Consider the following 17,123-nt stretch of genomic DNA (forward strand, 5'->3'; position numbering starts at 1 on the left):
AATATTTTCAAGGTAAACCTGGTTTCAACCCCCAGTGATGGCAATGACCCACGCCTTTCTCCACACAACTCACACGATCAATATGGGTCCTTCAGGACCACCTCCAAAGAGGACGCTGCCTTTATGGGTTAAATGCTTGGGAAACTCCACCTTTTGTTTTTAGAACAGAAGAAATGTCTTGTATGAGGGCCGAAACGTCTTCAAAAACTTAAAAAAAGACAAGCTCTCAAGACCAACATGACCTGGATGACTGAGAATCTACACAGACATGGTTAGACTTGAGCATGACGTGTAAGTGATTTCAGGATTCACAATCTTTGCACTGCTAATGGCCGCATTAGTAATGCTGGTGTGATAAAGAGAATGCATGTTTGAGCCTGTAATTCTGCCTGGAGCAGTTAAAGCTCAACCAAGTCACTTTACATTGTTGTGATTATTAAAATCAAACTTTTCCTGGTACTGGTCTGGTGTTGAATGTGCAAGGGTGTCTTTAGTATTGCTGCTAAGGTTAAAAGAAGCATGTGAAGACTGAATTTGCGCTGGACTGGGAGTAAGTTGTTTCGTTTTGGATGTGTTTCTGTAAGGACTGCTAAAGTCAGCATGTCTGCTTGAAGGTGAACCACCATATGTGATGGATGAATCACATCCTGACTGGGCTTCAACACTTTGCTTGAGTCACTCTGAAGCACACCCTGCACACTTATAGCGCCCACATTTGTCGAGCATGATGGATCCAAAACACAAGCAGAGGATGAGGATTAGAAGGGTCAATTCTTCATAAATGCAGAAGAAAAATGATGGCAAAGAAAACATTTAGAAGAAAAAAATACTATAAGAAGTCACTAATTTGATTACATCTGTAGTTGTTATTAATTCTTGTTAATTATGTTTTTATCTTGTCACTTTAAGCCTTGATTATACTGAGACACGGGCAGCTGGAAACACCTCCTGCAGACTAGTAAATCCTGTTACCTTTCTTTGAAGTCTCTGCAGACAAGTCCACGTGGTCGCAAAAACAAGCAGGCACGTGGATGTCTGCACAGCTTAGCCCTTTTGGAATTTTTACTTGTGTTGGAGTTTGTTTATTTTTTTAAGAGTGCCAATGTGAAGCACTGAAGCATGCTATAGCTTGGTCCCAATTCAGTGACTGCATCCTTCCAATGCTACAGAGGAAGAGGAAAGGACGGTACTGAACAGGCCAGGCAGATGTGTATGGACACAACCGTGGTAACGTAAATGAAGCATATAGAGTCTACAGAGGGGCAAACGTGCCAGTGTAAACACGTTCCCCTGTAATATCCCAACTACACATTGCTTGTCATGGATGATGCTGCTCTTCAGTCAAATGCTGATTGGTTGACAAATGGGCCAAGTTCACCAGAAATGGGTTTCCATAGCCGAGCAGGTACATCCACCAAGTGCAATGCAAAGAGTTGGATGCGGTGGTTGTAAAGCACGCCTTCACTGACCAGTGGAAACATGTTTTCTGGAGTGACAAATCACACTTCTCCATCTGGCAATCCAATGGACAAGTCTGGGTATGGCAGTTTCCAGGAGAACGGTATTTGTCTGACTGCACTGTGCATAGTGTAATTTGCCTGCACAGAGTCCTGACCTCAATCCAAAAAAAACCACCTTTGGGATGAATTTGAGCAGAGACTGTGGCCTTTTCGTTTAACGCTAGTGTCTGAATTCACAAATGTGCATCTGGAATGATGGTCAGAAATTCCCATAAACGTGTAAAACTTGAGGAAAGACTTCCCAGAAGAGCTGAAGCTATTATAATGTGAAGGGTGGGCTGACATCATATTTAAACCCTATGAATTAAGAGTGGGTTGCCACTCAAATTCATATGCATGTGTAGGCAGACGGGTGAATACTTCAAAGATCTTTATCCTATAACTTGCATTTTTTAATGCTCGTTGTGCCTTGAATTACATTTTTTGTTGTTGATGTACATAAATAAATGTGATTAATCTCTCTGTTTTTTTTATTTATTGTTCTTTATCGGCACATACATCCACCCATAATCTTCGGCTCATCCAAATCGGGAGTCTATCCCAGCGGAAAATGTTAATTGATGACTATCCAAATACAGTTCATGAATAAATCACATCTCTAAATATCAGTACCATACAATTTCCTTATTGAAAGAAAACACTAACTTAAATCACAGTGGTCTAATCTTCCTTTACTAGCAGTAAGGAGAAGAAATTAATTTTTATATTAAGCAGTTCCACTGCAGTGGCTATGGTGACCCGTTTGTTATCATCACATCAGAACGATTACTTCTGAAGAGACCCCACGGACAGCAGCTTCTTTCCAACGGAGATTGCTTGATCTCCAGGAACTCCTTTAAATTCAGCTGGCCTTTTAGGGCCTTTCGTTTAATTTCTCTGGTGCTCTTGCTTCCTCCCCTGTCCAAAGACATGCATGTTAACTGATGATTCTAACCGGGCTATTGGTGAGGGCTCGATAAGGTGTTTACAGTGTGTGGAATAAAACAAATCAAAGTCTAAAACACTTTGAGTGGTCAGCAATGCTAGAAAAGCATTACATTGTATGATGACAGCTGTGCTTTTGTGCACACCAAAGCAGTTTAACCACTGGAAGGCCACAGCCTCACTGTGTCCATGAAATTCTGCTGCGTTAACCTAGAAGCTGGAAGCTAAAGGTGTTCAGGCAGGAACTTTGTGTTGTTGAACATAACTGAGACCTTTTTTGGAGGAACTTGTAGTGTTTCCTCAGAATAATGAGGAAGATGTGAAGCACTTTGCCAACTCATGCTCTGCGGCTTGACGAACTGATCGGCCTGATTGCTCACTTTAAAAAAAACACCATTTAATTTTCATCCTCGTGGTGAATGATTGCGTAACACTGTGAAGATACTGATACAACTCAGAAGTGCTGTAGTTCCTGTGTTACCGAGAAGATGCACAAAGTAATTCAGAATAACATCATATGAAATTGCAGGACACTGCCGATCCTCCCATTCAGCGAAGGTTGATAATACAGTACTGTAAAGTATTATCATTGCATTTGGTCAGCTACAACACCTAAGGTGACAATTTACTACTGATTCTTGGTACTGATGCCTGGATGTACAAATAAGAGAACCACAATTGATGGCAAGTATTAAAACACAAAATAATATCAAAGATTTTGCATCATACACTGTGAAGTTTGGCCAAAAAAGAAATTAAACATTCTTTGCTTTTAATTTAATTTTTCATTATTATTAAACTGATATTAAACAACAAAAAAGTGCAACTTTGCGATGACCACATTATTTTTAATGAAAGGACGTTTCTCTGAAAGCAGAGCAGAGTGGTACCTCTTCCTGTTTTGGACCTCTCACAAGAGCTTCAGTTCGTTTTAGAGACGTCGGCCTGCCCTTGCGTCACCGTGTTATGTGCAAACTTACCATTTATGGTAGAGCTAAATCCCAGGATGTGGAATGTGCCGCTCCCAAAAACTGAATTCCTGCCAGAGGGCCTCTGCTGAAAGTGGAGGAAAAAAATAAAGGGGGGGGGGGGCAAGGCGGCCAAACTGAATGAAACACGTCCTTTCTTGTGGGTTTTGCTTTGTAATGTTAGGTATGCCAAAAAGTCTGTGAGCCTGTTTTAAAGTGACGCTGTTATCAGTTCAAGTGGATATGGATCAAGTGCGTCTGGCTGTTCTGTCAGCAGGACTCTGAGCGGCTTTCAGCATTTGTTCACTGTGATTACAGGAGTCGGACATTTATTGCTTCATTTCACCCAACAGCATTCACCCACTTTCCTGAGTGCAGCCACAACACTGCACTACATCAGAAATGATCATCAGATAACACAGCTGACGTTCAACAGTCCAGAGGTGAACAGCTCCCCTTCGAACCCGTCTTGTAGGCAAAGTTTGAAGATCTGCTTTTTCAAAACAAACAAACAAACCAAACATAACCCCCACACCCACTTCATTAGTTACACCTTGCTGATACTGGGTTGGCCTTCATCTGGCACAGATTCAACAAGGTGCTGGAAGCATTCTTCAGATTCTGGTCCACGCTCACATGATAACATCACACACTTTACATCATGCAAATCTCCCGTTCCACTACATTCCCAAGGTGCTCTATTAGATTGAACTCACTGACATGTTCAAGAAACCAGTTTGAAATGATTTAAGCTTTAGGACACCAGGGCATATCTTGCTGGAAAGAACCATCAGAAGATGTACACTGTAGTTTTTCAGTTTCCTGTTTTTAACTGTCAGTAGTGGGGTCTTCCGCTGCTGTAGCACATCTGCTTCAAGGTTTGATATGTGCATTCAGAGATGCTCTTCTGCATCCTTTGGTTGTAACAAAGTATTATTTGAATCAGAGATTTTCCCTTTTTCAGATCATTCTCTGCAAACCCAGAGATGGCTGTGCTGGAAAATCCCAGCTGATCAGCAGTTTCTGAAATACTCAGACGAGCCTGACTGGCATGACCATGCTACATTCACAGTCATTAAATCACCTTTCTTCCTCATTTTCATGCTTGGTTTGAACTTCAGCAAGTTGGCACGCCCCCTTCCCGAAATGTACTGAACTGCTTTTGAGATCAGCTGATCAGAGAGTTATTTTAACTAGACAAAGAGGTGTACCCAGTGAAGTGGCTGGTGCTATATTTAGGACCCCGGTGATCCTGTGTCCAGAAAAACAATTTAACTTGGCAACTTAAGTGCTTAAAATACTGTTAGTAATTTACTTTAAACACTTGAATATACAGTGCTGAATTCATTGTTCGTCTTTGCAGGTTTTCGTCTATTACATTTTCTAAACCAACACTCTTTCTAATGAGCCAGGATGAAAACTCACATGCTCACACAGCCGGAACAAGTTGGCCAATGCTAAAAACGGACTTTTCCCCTCAGATTTTTGTCAAAAAACAAAACTGGCAACACATGCAATGGTTTAAATGGTTTATTAAATATTGCATAATACCGAACACAGCAGTGTATAGTATCTTTATTTTAATATTGTCAATGTAACAGCACTGCAAATTGAAGCAAACAAACCAAACCTGTTGCAGGCTGTGCGTCCGTTTTTCATGAGTGTTAATCATGTCGAAGCGTTATGTCACACTTTTAGGTTCTTGTACAGTAACAGACAAGTTCTTAGTAAATGTTCTCCCGTCACAGAGACTCGAACAAACGGGGAAAATCAGGGTTACACAAAATACGTCATGGATACATTTCAGTGATACTGAAAAAAAAAGAAAATGAGGCACAATTTTTCAAACATAAGGCAACATGATCCTCACAAATGGCAGCGTAATGTTTAATCTTTCTGTGCTCAGTAACGCTCCACTCTGTGCTTTGCCAATAAAACAAAACAAAAAAATCCTTCAGGCAAAATAAACCACTGCAAGTGACAGAGAGTTCAATCTGACGCTCCTATTGCTCGCAGTCTATTTTTTATTTTACATATTTACAATCCTTCATTTGCCGAACTGTTCAATAACGTTTCACACGTTTTTTTGTTTTTTTACATGTTTACACTGCCTGCAACACATTCATATATTCATACATTCATACATCCCGTGACGTTTTACGGACAAAAATCACAGAAACAATCTATTGCCAATTGTTTTGTCACTAAACGAGTGATTATTTGCCCATCGTGCAGTGTGTCTGAGAAGGAGCAAACCTCTCTACGTCGCAACAGGATTCATTTCGAAAGGCGACAGCTCAGCAGACTCCCGACTAATCAACACTTTCATGAAGAGCTGGAGTTACAGAGGCGGAGGTAAAATAAAAAACAAAACACGCTTTTGTGATAAAATGAAATGCCTGGACATTAAAAACAGTGTGATAAAAAGGCAAACCCACACTGCAGTGTAATATATTCCGTGTGATATCTCGCTGGGAAAACATTCTTTGCTGATGTTGGCAAAGTAGCGGTTGTGATCTGCACAGGAAGAAAAACCCAATCTCACAGGAAACACTGATTGTACTGACCTGGCTTAAATGAATGTACTTCATCAATTAATAAAGTTCAGATATGACCTACGTGGTGGCCACATGCACAACTGTAGCTAACACATCATGGTGCAAAAAACAAAGACACTGTCGACATACGCTTCTAGATCTAATAAGTCTTATCTGTCTTATGTTTCTATACTTCAGCTTATCTTTCAGATTTTGTGTGTTCATAAACAGCTACACTGTAGGCCCTTTAATTTGAGTTTTTGGATAAGAAGGTGATGACAGCGCTTCTCTGAGTTCCACTGCTCACTACCATCAATCTTCCCAACATAAAGTACGATTAGATAAAAATACTTCTTTAGCAATTGCGCAACGAACTACCCCCGTCTGCTGCTCCGAGCAGGTCATAACAAGCACTAAGGGTTTTTTTGGACACACTACCCGAAAGCTCTGCACGGCGCAGACACTGATGATGTGAGGGCGCTCGTGTGTTTGTGTGTGTAGGATCTATTCTGACACGTTACCGGATCTGATGGCGCTGGAGATGTGGGCGCTCCGTATTTGCAGGAAGACGGCTCTGATGCTTTGGTAGCGGAGATCAAAGCAATCTTCCATCGGCTATCGGCCATTAAAGGCTCAAAAAAGCGGCGTTCACCGCGTCATTACTTCTGTTTTCTTTAAGTTAAAAGTGCAATTATTAGGGTGTTGGCTGGCTGATAGTGTTTCATGCTCCAGTGTGATTTGTCAGTCTCTCAATGATCTTATAGTGCATGCTGTATTAATGCTGACCTTTCAACTGTAGTCATTATGAATGAAAATGTGCAGCCGTACGTATACAGTTCTCTGTACGCATTTACATATACAATCATGTCAGTAAGGGCACAGTTAAAATCTCAATACGCTCTAAAAAAAATCACTGATTATTTACTAAGACACCTTGTTGGCTTTGACTTAAAACTTGAAAGAGTTTTAGGTCATCAGTGCTATTACACTGTTAGGAGCGATCTTCCTAAATGACCAAACAGGAAGTTAAGTGCTACCACGCCTGTCCTGTGGTTGCTCTGAAGCTAGGCGTCTACCATCGGCTACCTTAAAGGCATCAATAATCAGCAAACACAGTTTTAAAATATACAAAATATAGGATGTGCATATACACAGTTTTTGTTTCACTTTTATGACACATGCAATAAAATCTGCGTGTCCTGTAATATGTGTTTGCAGTGGAAACTGAGAAAAAGAGAAGCCAGCAGCACACATCAACATTTTAGAGTTTCTACTCATGCACACGGCTGTTAATAACTTCTCTGTAGCAACCTTTGGATAGAGAATGAAGACAATACTGTATTCAATGTAACACACTTGGGCTACAATGAGTTGTGAATGCTGTGAGGCAAATACTGACTTTTCTGATGATTCAGAAAATGTGGAGGAAAATAGTTTAATATTTTAAAAAGGGTCATTTTACATAAGGCTTTAAGTATTTAGAGTACCAAGGGCACTGACTTTAAGCTGTTTTTTTAAGGGAACTGTCTGGTTAACAGGGTCATAGAGTGATCTGATCATATTACAGGTTTTCTTTAAGTAGCTAAATCGAATCAATTTCATTCACGATACCTGATTTACATCATACTTTGCCAGCGGTGTTAAACACCTCTGGCCCTGAAAGATCAAAACACATTCTGACGCCTCCCCAGGTTCAGTTCAGGTAATAAGATCCACTCCTTTTATCCATACACTGCTCTGCTGCCTGCCTCTAGACTGAGGTGCTACGCAAACTCTTGCATACTGTAAAATTACACACACACAATAAAAGCTATTACGTGTACGTCGAAAAGCTAATTTGCAGGAGGCTTTCACAGAGAAATTCCACGTATGGAGACCGATGACTTCTGTGGAGACGTGCGTAAAATGTGATGGAGGTGTTTGGGCAGTGAGCTGTCCCCGTCTTCGCCTCGTGCAGTTTGACATACCTGGAGCCGATCTGATCACTTTCCCAGATAAAAATATTCGCCCGGCTAAATGACTATTCTAACCAACAGCCATGCGCGGTAGTTATGACTTCCCAAGCTTGACAGGCAACCGTGTGTTACAGCCAGATTAGATAGCTTTACAGTTTCACCTCCTTCACGTAATTCCCCGGGAAAGTCCCAAACTGTTTTGTCCGCTTTGATGTACCTGTGGAGGAAAAGAAAGATGAACATTGATCAGATTCTTTCTAATGCTTACATGACCTCAGTGTTAGTACCAAAATAACCCCTTTGAGCTTTATTTAAAATTCTGTACAGGACCTGAGCATGCACACTGCACTCAATCCTCTGCTGTCATTCTTTAGAAACTCTATATATGAAGGAGATGACACGCTGAAAGAACCCTGAGCCTGCACATTGCACGCGTGCAGTCCTTTTTTGGCATTTTGCAGAAACCCTATATAGATTAATGTGACACACCGAGTGTGACCGCATCTCTGAGGAATCTAGGCCTGTGACACATACCAACGAACCAGCCGTCATCGCACTTCTCCATGACGCTGACGAGATCTCCCTCCTGCAGCTCCAGCTCGTCGTCGTTTTGCGGCACGTAGCTGTACAAAGCCTGAAATCTGGAGCGGCATGAAGCAGGGAAGACACAAAGTGTGAAATCAGCAAAGGTCTGTCTTTACCTAGAATATTAATAAGAGTCTGAAACGTGAAACAGATCTTACTCACATTCCACAGTTCAGACGGTTCGGCTCCGGGCTGCTGCTGTGTGACTGGGGTTGCTGGGAAATGATGAGAGATTGTTTACTGGGGTGGGGGTGCAGTCTATGAAGAGAGTCATTATGGTGGTGGGACAGGGTGCTGCAGTACCTCACCGAGGTCTCAGCTATATTCAAGATCTCATTACACACTGCCTCCTAGTAGTAGTAGTAGTAGGTGAAGTCGTCAGAAAAGAGAGAGAGACCCGGCCCACCGAGAGTCCCGGAGGAGGCCGAGGTGAAGGTGAGGAGGGGAGGTGAAGAGTTAGAGAAGGGGAGGTAAAGTGCAAGACAGGAAGGTAGGTCCGGTGAGTAGCAAGACAGAAAAGGATGTGATCCGTTAAAAGCCAGGAGAAAAGGTAGAGGGGGTGTTGGCCCAACCCGGGAGAAGAGGCATGAAATGGAAGGTCACCAGTAGAAGCATGTAGACAGGAAACATGAAATATTAGTTCAGTTGTACAGGATATAAGGCAGTAAGTGCACGCAGTATTAAAGGTGGGCTGACAGATTCAGCTTGAAGGAACAAAATAACCTCTTTGCTGCTAAAAGCTCTGTGAGCAGACTGATGTACATTCAATATACAGCTCAAGTCAGTAGCCTGTTAGCTTAGCTTGACAACTTAAAGGCTCAGGCTTATACTTAATGATAAAGCCAAACAGTAATTTAAGAGTAGCTTCACATAATTTTCTTAAAAAAAAAACTCATCTGTGTTTTGATCGGCCATGCTGCATTTTAAATTTTGACATAAAGACTACATATTAGAACAATAACTGTGCTTTAGAGATGCTGGTGGAGAATTTTATCAGCTCTGGATACATTTCATTTCCCCATTTTTTTGGTATTTATGCTAAGCTAGCTATAGCGGCTTCGTCAGCTGCAAAATGATTGATATTTAACTATAACTTCAGCAGGAGAGTAAGTTGAACTTCTGTTATATCATACGTCTAATATGTATGGGAGTTCAAGGTGCTGTGAGTCAAATGGATCTGTTAAGGTGGTATGTTTAGGATGGCACAAGATGAAGTCAGGTAGCAAACTACACATGCTCTTTGTAAACCTTTAACAGAGGTTCAGGAACACTTTCTATCACCTTACCGCAAACGAGTTAACATTGTTGTTATCTTGGATATCAAACAGCATCACAGGGCTTCTGGTGCTTCGTCCATGATGGTCGGCCTCATTTTTTACAAACTGTAACACAAAAAAAGGAATTCAAAATGAAAGCCTTGCACTGCATATCAACGTGCTGCGAATATGATCAAACTCCAGCGTGAGTCAAGTTTCCTGCAGGTGGATATTTCAGCTTCACGGCAGCTTGTCACTGTCCAAACAAAAAAACGTCCAACCAACAGAAGCATCTAACTTGTCAAGCTTGTGCACGGAACAACAACATGCATCTGTACGCTGAAATTTACAGTATAAAAATCAGAACTTATTATTATTGCAGATCAACCCTGGAAATGCAAACACACTTGTCTTACAGCTCTCTGCAGCTAGGAAATCTAAGACTTAATACATAAGCACTCAAACACAGTAAACCATTTGCATATTAGTGGCTCACACACAACACCATGCAGACTTGCATATGTAAGCAAAGTGACCAGTTCAGTTACTGTCTTTAAAACTGAAACCAGCTATTGGCTAAAATCACCTTCAGGTCAGATCTACCAGTTAGTTCTCCACAAAAATGTCTGCGTCAGTACTCAAGAAAATCTACTTTAATGTCTCAAACTGTGGCATAAGCCTGTGTTCCAGAGTGAACTTCAGATGCAACACCACACACCATGCAGAAGATACCTCTGCAGGGCTATTTCGCCTGCTGCCCGGGCCTGCGCGGCCCCTGTCCCCCTCTGCGCCTTCCCCCTCTGTCAATTCCTTCTCCCCCCTCAGCCAGCACTCCAGCACCGGCCCACTGCTGGGGCTCACACTACGTGACACATGTGGGGAGGAAGGAGAGAGCAGGAAGTCCTCCCCTTGAGGCGGGGTAAATGTGAGGGAGGGGGTGGTCGAGTTGGGTCTGGGTGGGTAAGGCGGGGGTAGAGGGGAGGCGGATGGGGAGGCCATGGGGGAGACGCAGTATGGGCTGCCAGTGATGGGAGGCACGGGGCTGGCAGAGAAAGGTGGGGGCAGGTATTCGCCCCAACGGTATGACACAGTGGGCAGTGGTGGCAGCGGAGGAGTGGGAGCCGCAGGGGGACTCCCACCTCCCACAGTCAGGGAGATCCACTCAGAGGAGACAGCATGGACCTCAGGGGACACAGAGCGGCGGGGGGAGCGAGGGAGAGGCAGAGGGGAGGTGGTCAGACGATTACGGTACAGCTTTTTAGGGCATGATGGAGACAGAGAGAGGAAGAGGGGTAAGAGAAAGAAAAAGCAAATGAAAGACAAAATCTCTACACAACACAAATTAAAAGGTGGGCGTCGAGGTGTGTGTAGAAGGAAAATCATTTTTGGATATTAAAAGCACACAGAGGTGGTGGTAAGAGAAATTGCTCAGTGATCAGTGTGTTTGAGTCCCTACCTGTGGTGAAGCATTGGTGCTGCGCTGAGGTGAATGGCTGACAGGTGGATCCGGGTACTCCACCCCGTTTTTGACCCGTGGTCGTTTGTGAACTTCTACATAGGTGACGGGGAAAATGCCTTGACGATTGGTGCCTGAAATTTTGCCCTCATACCAGTTCTCGTCAACTCTGCGAATCAGTGTAATCCTCTCTCCCTGAACACACACAGGCAGATCCACTAATCAGGGTTTTAAAAAATCCTTGTTTGGATTAAAAGAGAAAGGGAATAAAAACCCGCTAGTTAATAGTTTATAATAACTCTTATTAAGTCACACCTTTCTGAAGGACATTTCCACAACTGTGTCCCCAGTGAAGTTAAAGCGGGCGACAGCTTCTCCATATTCCAGCACCTGCACTGGGGCACTTTTCTTTGGCTGTGCTTTCTCTGTGGGGGGGAGGAGCTGTGCAAGCAGACAAAACACCCAAATGTGACCAACCAAGAATATAAAATAGGGCATAAATTGTGAAAAGAATCGATTCTGAAATGCTTTAAAAAAGATATGAACTATGAGTCACAAATAACACACATTAACAGGCAATATACCTCAACATAGCTTCGAGGGAAAATACCAACTCTTCCATGATGTTCACCTTCATACCAGTTCTGATCAACTTGTCGAATGATGTACACAATGTCTCCCTTCTGAAATGGCAGCTCCCTGAAAATACAAAACCAACACACATTTAGAGATTAACCTCTCATAGTGTAACAAGATTGAGACGCTTTGAGGATCACATGGGTGGAATATACAGCATCACTTCACGGTCAAATGGTAGTTTTCTGTGATTGTTACATTTTTTTGGCACTACTTTATTAAAAGTTGAAAAAATTACTTAATATTACTTAAAAATATTACTTAAAATTACTTAATTAAGGTCCACTAGGCAAATATTTAACTCATTGGTGGTGTTATCCTTGCTGCTGCTTTGAGCTTCAATGCATTTATGGTATTTTCTATAAAAAATATATACATATAAATTCTCATAATTTCCACTTACTTTAGAGTTTCTGCTCTGAAGTCAAAGCGAGCCATGGCGGGCGTTTTCTGTGTAGATATATAAAAACAAAAATAAACGTCTGTGACTGTTACTATTTGGCAGCAGCTACACCAGTGTTATTCTCTGAATCGCACTGAGTGAGTGAAAGTTTCCCTGAAGGCTAAATACCTTAAATGCCTCCATCTTTGTTCTTTTTGGCTACTACGCTCTCTGGGCTTTGGCATTTATGTGTGCTAAGAAAAGCTTTTCCTGGAATTTGTTGTTAGCTGTAAATCTGCACTGGCCTCTCTGAACATAAATATTCTAGCAATGGGAAGAATGATATGTTTGCGACTGAAAGGATGACTTGACCTCGGGGGCATGCTCAGTTAGAAGCTATTGTGTGTAATGTGCGAAACAGCATGCATGCCCTGCCACTCTGGACGTATAGCTGGTAAACAGAGTCCACTCTGCAACTTGAATCAAAATGTATATGGGAAATATTCCAGTGATAAACAGGTCAAATGTTGCCTTCTATCATGAATTTTTGACCAGGAGTGGAAAAGCCATCTGTGCCTGCAGAGACCTCCCCCCACAGCCTGACTCACAAAGTGACAAAGCATCTGCCGTCTTTCTTCCTGCTTACACAAGGATAAGACACTGCCGTGCATTGTACCTCTATGCCCGATTTCCTTTTCTCTGTGTTATCTGTGATGTTAAGCAGGTCTCCAAAGCGCTCGTTGGTGATGAACTGGTGGTGTGTGGGGACAATGCTCGTGTGTCGCCTCGATGCTGTGTCAGCCTCTTCCTGTTCCCGCTTCAGCCGCCGCTGCTCCTCCAAGATTTTCTGCCAGGAAACCAGACTGAACTGTTTGCACATTCCAGATATGGGTCTCTACTCTTTTATTCACAGATCCTTTGTTAGGCATAACACTCATGTTTCACAATAATCTTTATCAAAGTATTTGTGTTCAGAGGGTTAATTCATGAATTTTGCACTGAGAGGCATCAGTTATGAAAGTCTGGATTAAAGTTGAAGAAAATTCACCTCTTTGTCCCCATGACGCCTCCTCAAAACTTCATCCTGGCTTTCTCCGTGAGCTGGGGAGGAGTCTGAAACAGAAACCGTGAGGCGATTATCCCGTGAAGCGTTCTCACTGACCACCTCAAGGCCAGCTTTCAAACAAAAGAAGATGGTATTGCAGAAAACTCTCAATTTAAGTGAAAAAAAATCTCAAGACAATACAAAAAATATAACCATGCATGATTTAAATAAACATCTTTTATTTTTGCACCACTAAAACAAACAGCACACGCACGTTAAAAAAAGAAAAATCCTGCATGCACGTAGGAATGAACACAGAATGACCCAATGTGTGTTCATGACAAAGAAAAAAAGAAATGCAGGAAAGAAACAATGTAACCTACTGTGTCATGGTCAAAATAAATAAATGTGACATCATGACTTTACTGATGTTGATCGACCAACCAGCATCCACTATTTTACTAAAGAATCCTTTCAGTATTGCTAACACCGCCGTACCACCATAGATGTTTCATTTTGTGTCCGAGTGAGGGCCACAAGAAACAGCTGTTAATGCTTCAGGCTTTCTATCAGATGCTCAGAGTAGCATCTGTTATATGAGATAAGTTAAAGCAGGAAACATCCTGACAGGCTAAGGAATGAAACATGGTAGATGTGGACAGTCCCAAAAAGCAGAGAGGGTACAAAAATGGACACAATAAGACATCAGTTTGAGAAAGCCTTTGCTCTGTTAAATGCCTAAATATCAGAGTCAATTCCTAGAAATGTCGCTTTTACATAGGATGGGCATTTCAATGCAAGGTAATGCATTCAAAGTTTAACATTACATCGCATAATATAATAAAATACTGCTTGTTTTCGATGTAATGCCTATGCAGACTTACGCAGCATGCAAACAACTCAAATCTGATGTCCAGGGATTATATACGTTACCAAAAGCTTCCTGAACCTCCCCTACAGTCACTGAAGTGTTTTGATGCATTTGTGGGACCATACTCATTGACAGTGAAATGGAAGGGCACCGAACAGCACACTCATAATGAAATGGAGAGTTCCCTGTCACTTTGTAAACACACCACACAGACTGGAGATGGAAGGTGGTGGCATTGCTTTGTGGAGAAAAGGGACACAAGGTGAAGATAGAGTCAAGATAAATGAAAGACCACACAGGGAGGGAGGGTGACAAGTGGTGAAGGGATGGAGATAGCCACCTCTGCGGTGAGCTGCCAGCGGCTGCAGTAGGTTCCCGTTGGCGTCCAAGCCCTGCCCGTTACTCAGGTAGCCAGTGTTGTTTTCCTCTCCGTTACTCAGCCTCTCCAGAACCTCCAGGGAGGACAGACGCTGAGGGATGGAAGGTCTGAGCTCAGGCGAGAGACTGATAGGCCTCTGGGTGCCCGCTGGCACCCTGGTGGCTAACAACATCCTCCGAGTCTGATGGGACTGTGGGTTCTTCCGTAACCTGAAGGGAGCGGGGCCCATGAGGAAGAGGTTTCCAGGTAGTGTGGTCTTCTTCTCTGTGGGTGGCTGCTTCTCCTGCTGGTTCGTGGCCTGCTGCCTCTCATGCCTGAGGATAGTGGTAAAGCGGGTGTAGGAAGCTGGGCAAGAGCCTTTGCATTTGCTGGGTTTGAGGAGGAGTTGATTGTTCAAGTGGTGCAGGAGGTGGTGGTGGTGGTGGTGGTGGAGATGGCTGTGTTGCGGAGGAGATGCTGTAAGCATCACTGAGGGGCTCTTTGATTCACTGATGTTTTGGTGATTTAGTTCTGGGGAAATTTCTCTCAGGATTTGTTCAACTTCTGCTTCTGTGTTACAGGGGGATTCAGTTCTGCTGTCATGTCTGTCCTCAGTGGACGAAGCAGCCTCCTCCACCATCACACTTTCTGGTGACATGTCCTCCTCCCCAGAGCTCTTGGCCTCCTGCTCGTCCAGGTTGCAGACATCAGCCTGCGTGTTGTTGGCCACTAAAAGGGACTCTGCTGACACTGCAGAGGCCATGTAGAGGTGGGCAGGGCTGTGGCTGGGGCTGTGGCTGTGGCTGGAGTGCAGGATGGGCAAGGAGGAGGAGCGGCTGGGAGCCGAGGTGGAGCGCTGGATAATCATTTCAAACTCGTTGACCCGTGAGGATACAGTATCCCGTGGAATGCTACCCCCATCATCTGCCTCTGACCTCTCATCCCCGTTGTCCTTTGGTTTTTCAAAAAGCGAGGTCAGGCTACGGACACTGCCGTGTGGGCTGCAGCCGGTCGAGCTGGGCCGCTGGATGTGATGCATGGTCCTGTACAGGCTGGAAAAATCTGATGCGCTTCTCCTAATTGCAGGGGAAACATTTCTGAGACCATCGCCACACTCACTCCCACAGCTGGACCTAGAATCTGAATGTTGGGCCTCCGCTTCAGCACAGTCTGTGTCACATTGCCCCGTGTAGATATCCTCACAGCTGTGGGCCTTCGGGTGCCTGGCATCTTTAGTCCTGCTGTCCTTACTGTTGCCACAGGGTGGCAGCAGTTTGGGCTTAAACTTAGAGGGCAGGATTTGGGGTATGCAGGCTTTGGCAGCAGATAGAGGCTTCTTACTCTTACATTGGTTACCTATTGCATTACTGGCAAGACTCGATCGACTATTTACAGAGGAGCAGGGTGAAATTATATAGCCATTCCCACCTTTATAATCCACTGGCAAGCATGCAGGACAACAGAATAAACAACATATTAGATTACAATGGTCACAGGTTTACACACATACACACTAAAACAGTCAGGCACAGTTCTAAAATAAAGACCAAGTTCCATCAGAAGTTGATGAGAAGAGGAATCAGACTTGATGCACTGTGCATCAAGTAATATATGACTGTTAAAAAGCTAAAAGCTAAAAAACATGGTGCTGCAGCAGGGGATAAAGTTTTACAAAGATAGAACTAGCAGATTCCCCGTTTATCAGTATCACTGCGAACAGCAACATAATGAGTGAAACAGGAAGTATCAAAAGGGTAATATAACGTGAAATGTTATGTGATGTCGGAGGTTATAAAGGACTCACTAAACAGGGACTACAGTAACTGACATTTTAAAAACAAACAAAGAAGAATGCAAAACCTTTCTGTTATCTATTTGTATTCCAGTAAGCAGTAAAATTATCCTCCATTGCGTTATCCTCCTACACAAATCTCCTCTCCTTTTAGCAATTACACAGACGTCTACAGTGATAAATGGCTGCTGGCACCAGTGCTAATACACCGCTCCTCCTACACGGCTGCAACCCCCCCCAAACAAAAAAAACAAAAAACCCCCCCAAAACTATTCTGAGTCGACCTGCACAGTGAAAAATGAAAACCTATGAGAAATACTCATGTCAGTTCCTGGCTATACTAAGCTTGTGACAGCACTACAGATGGCACTGGGAAATGACACAACGCTTTCGCATGCTGCGAGCCACTTCTGTAGCATGAGTGACCAATCTGTCGTGTTCGTATCTGCCAGGAAAAACACACGCACTGAGGAAGTTAACTTGATATACTATCCAAGTCATATGGCAAGTAAAGAGTTACCATTCAGCCCACAAAAAAAAGCCCAGAAGGAGGCTCTGTTCTTTGAAACACAAAGATATTTTTTAAATTTTATTTTAAGAGCGCAAGGCAGAAACACATGATGATGAAGTGTTCCTTGCACTTGGTTATGTCTTCGGGCTTGTCTACACTCTACCTTCTGTGTCTTAAATAGAAAGAGACTCTAATGATCAAGGTGGCGCCTCAGGCGGGAGGGTGAAACAGGAGTGTGGTAGTCAGTTGACTGGAGAGCCAAATTTATTTACCACAGTTCAAATGGTTAAAAGTCAACACAAATTGGTCCAGAACAGCAGATGTAAA

General features: G+C 43.1%; 1 protein-coding gene across 12 annotated transcripts in view; it reads right to left on the minus strand.

Annotated features, from left to right (window-relative positions):
- Positions 1–4,927: 4,927 nt before the first annotated feature.
- sorbs1 (sorbin and SH3 domain containing 1) overlaps positions 4,928–17,123 on the minus strand; it is a 42,392-nt gene continuing 30,196 nt past the window's right edge. For 10 of the 12 annotated variants that reach the window (XM_076891893.1, XM_076891892.1, XM_076891888.1 and 7 more), the window contains 12 exons: positions 14,476–15,933; positions 13,268–13,332; positions 12,896–13,066; positions 12,241–12,287; positions 11,786–11,900; positions 11,517–11,642; positions 11,202–11,396; positions 10,478–10,999; positions 9,776–9,871; positions 8,652–8,704; positions 8,439–8,545; positions 4,928–8,121 (listed from right to left, as the gene is read on the minus strand). In XM_076891893.1, coding sequence (XP_076748008.1) covers positions 8,054–8,121; positions 8,439–8,545; positions 8,652–8,704; positions 9,776–9,871; positions 10,478–10,999; positions 11,202–11,396; positions 11,517–11,642; positions 11,786–11,900; positions 12,241–12,287; positions 12,896–13,066; positions 13,268–13,332; positions 14,476–15,933 — 3,023 coding nt within the window. In that variant the 3' untranslated portion in view covers positions 4,928–8,053. The remainder of the gene's footprint in view (positions 8,122–8,438; positions 8,546–8,651; positions 8,705–9,775; positions 9,872–10,477; positions 11,000–11,201; positions 11,397–11,516; positions 11,643–11,785; positions 11,901–12,240; positions 12,288–12,895; positions 13,067–13,267; positions 13,333–14,475; positions 15,934–17,123) is intronic. The other 2 variants (XM_076891895.1, XM_076891896.1) reach the window with 2 other exon arrangements.

This window comes from Maylandia zebra, linkage group LG13 (genome assembly GCF_041146795.1).
Source record: "Maylandia zebra isolate NMK-2024a linkage group LG13, Mzebra_GT3a, whole genome shotgun sequence".
Classification (NCBI taxonomy): Eukaryota; Metazoa; Chordata; class Actinopteri; order Cichliformes; family Cichlidae; genus Maylandia; species Maylandia zebra.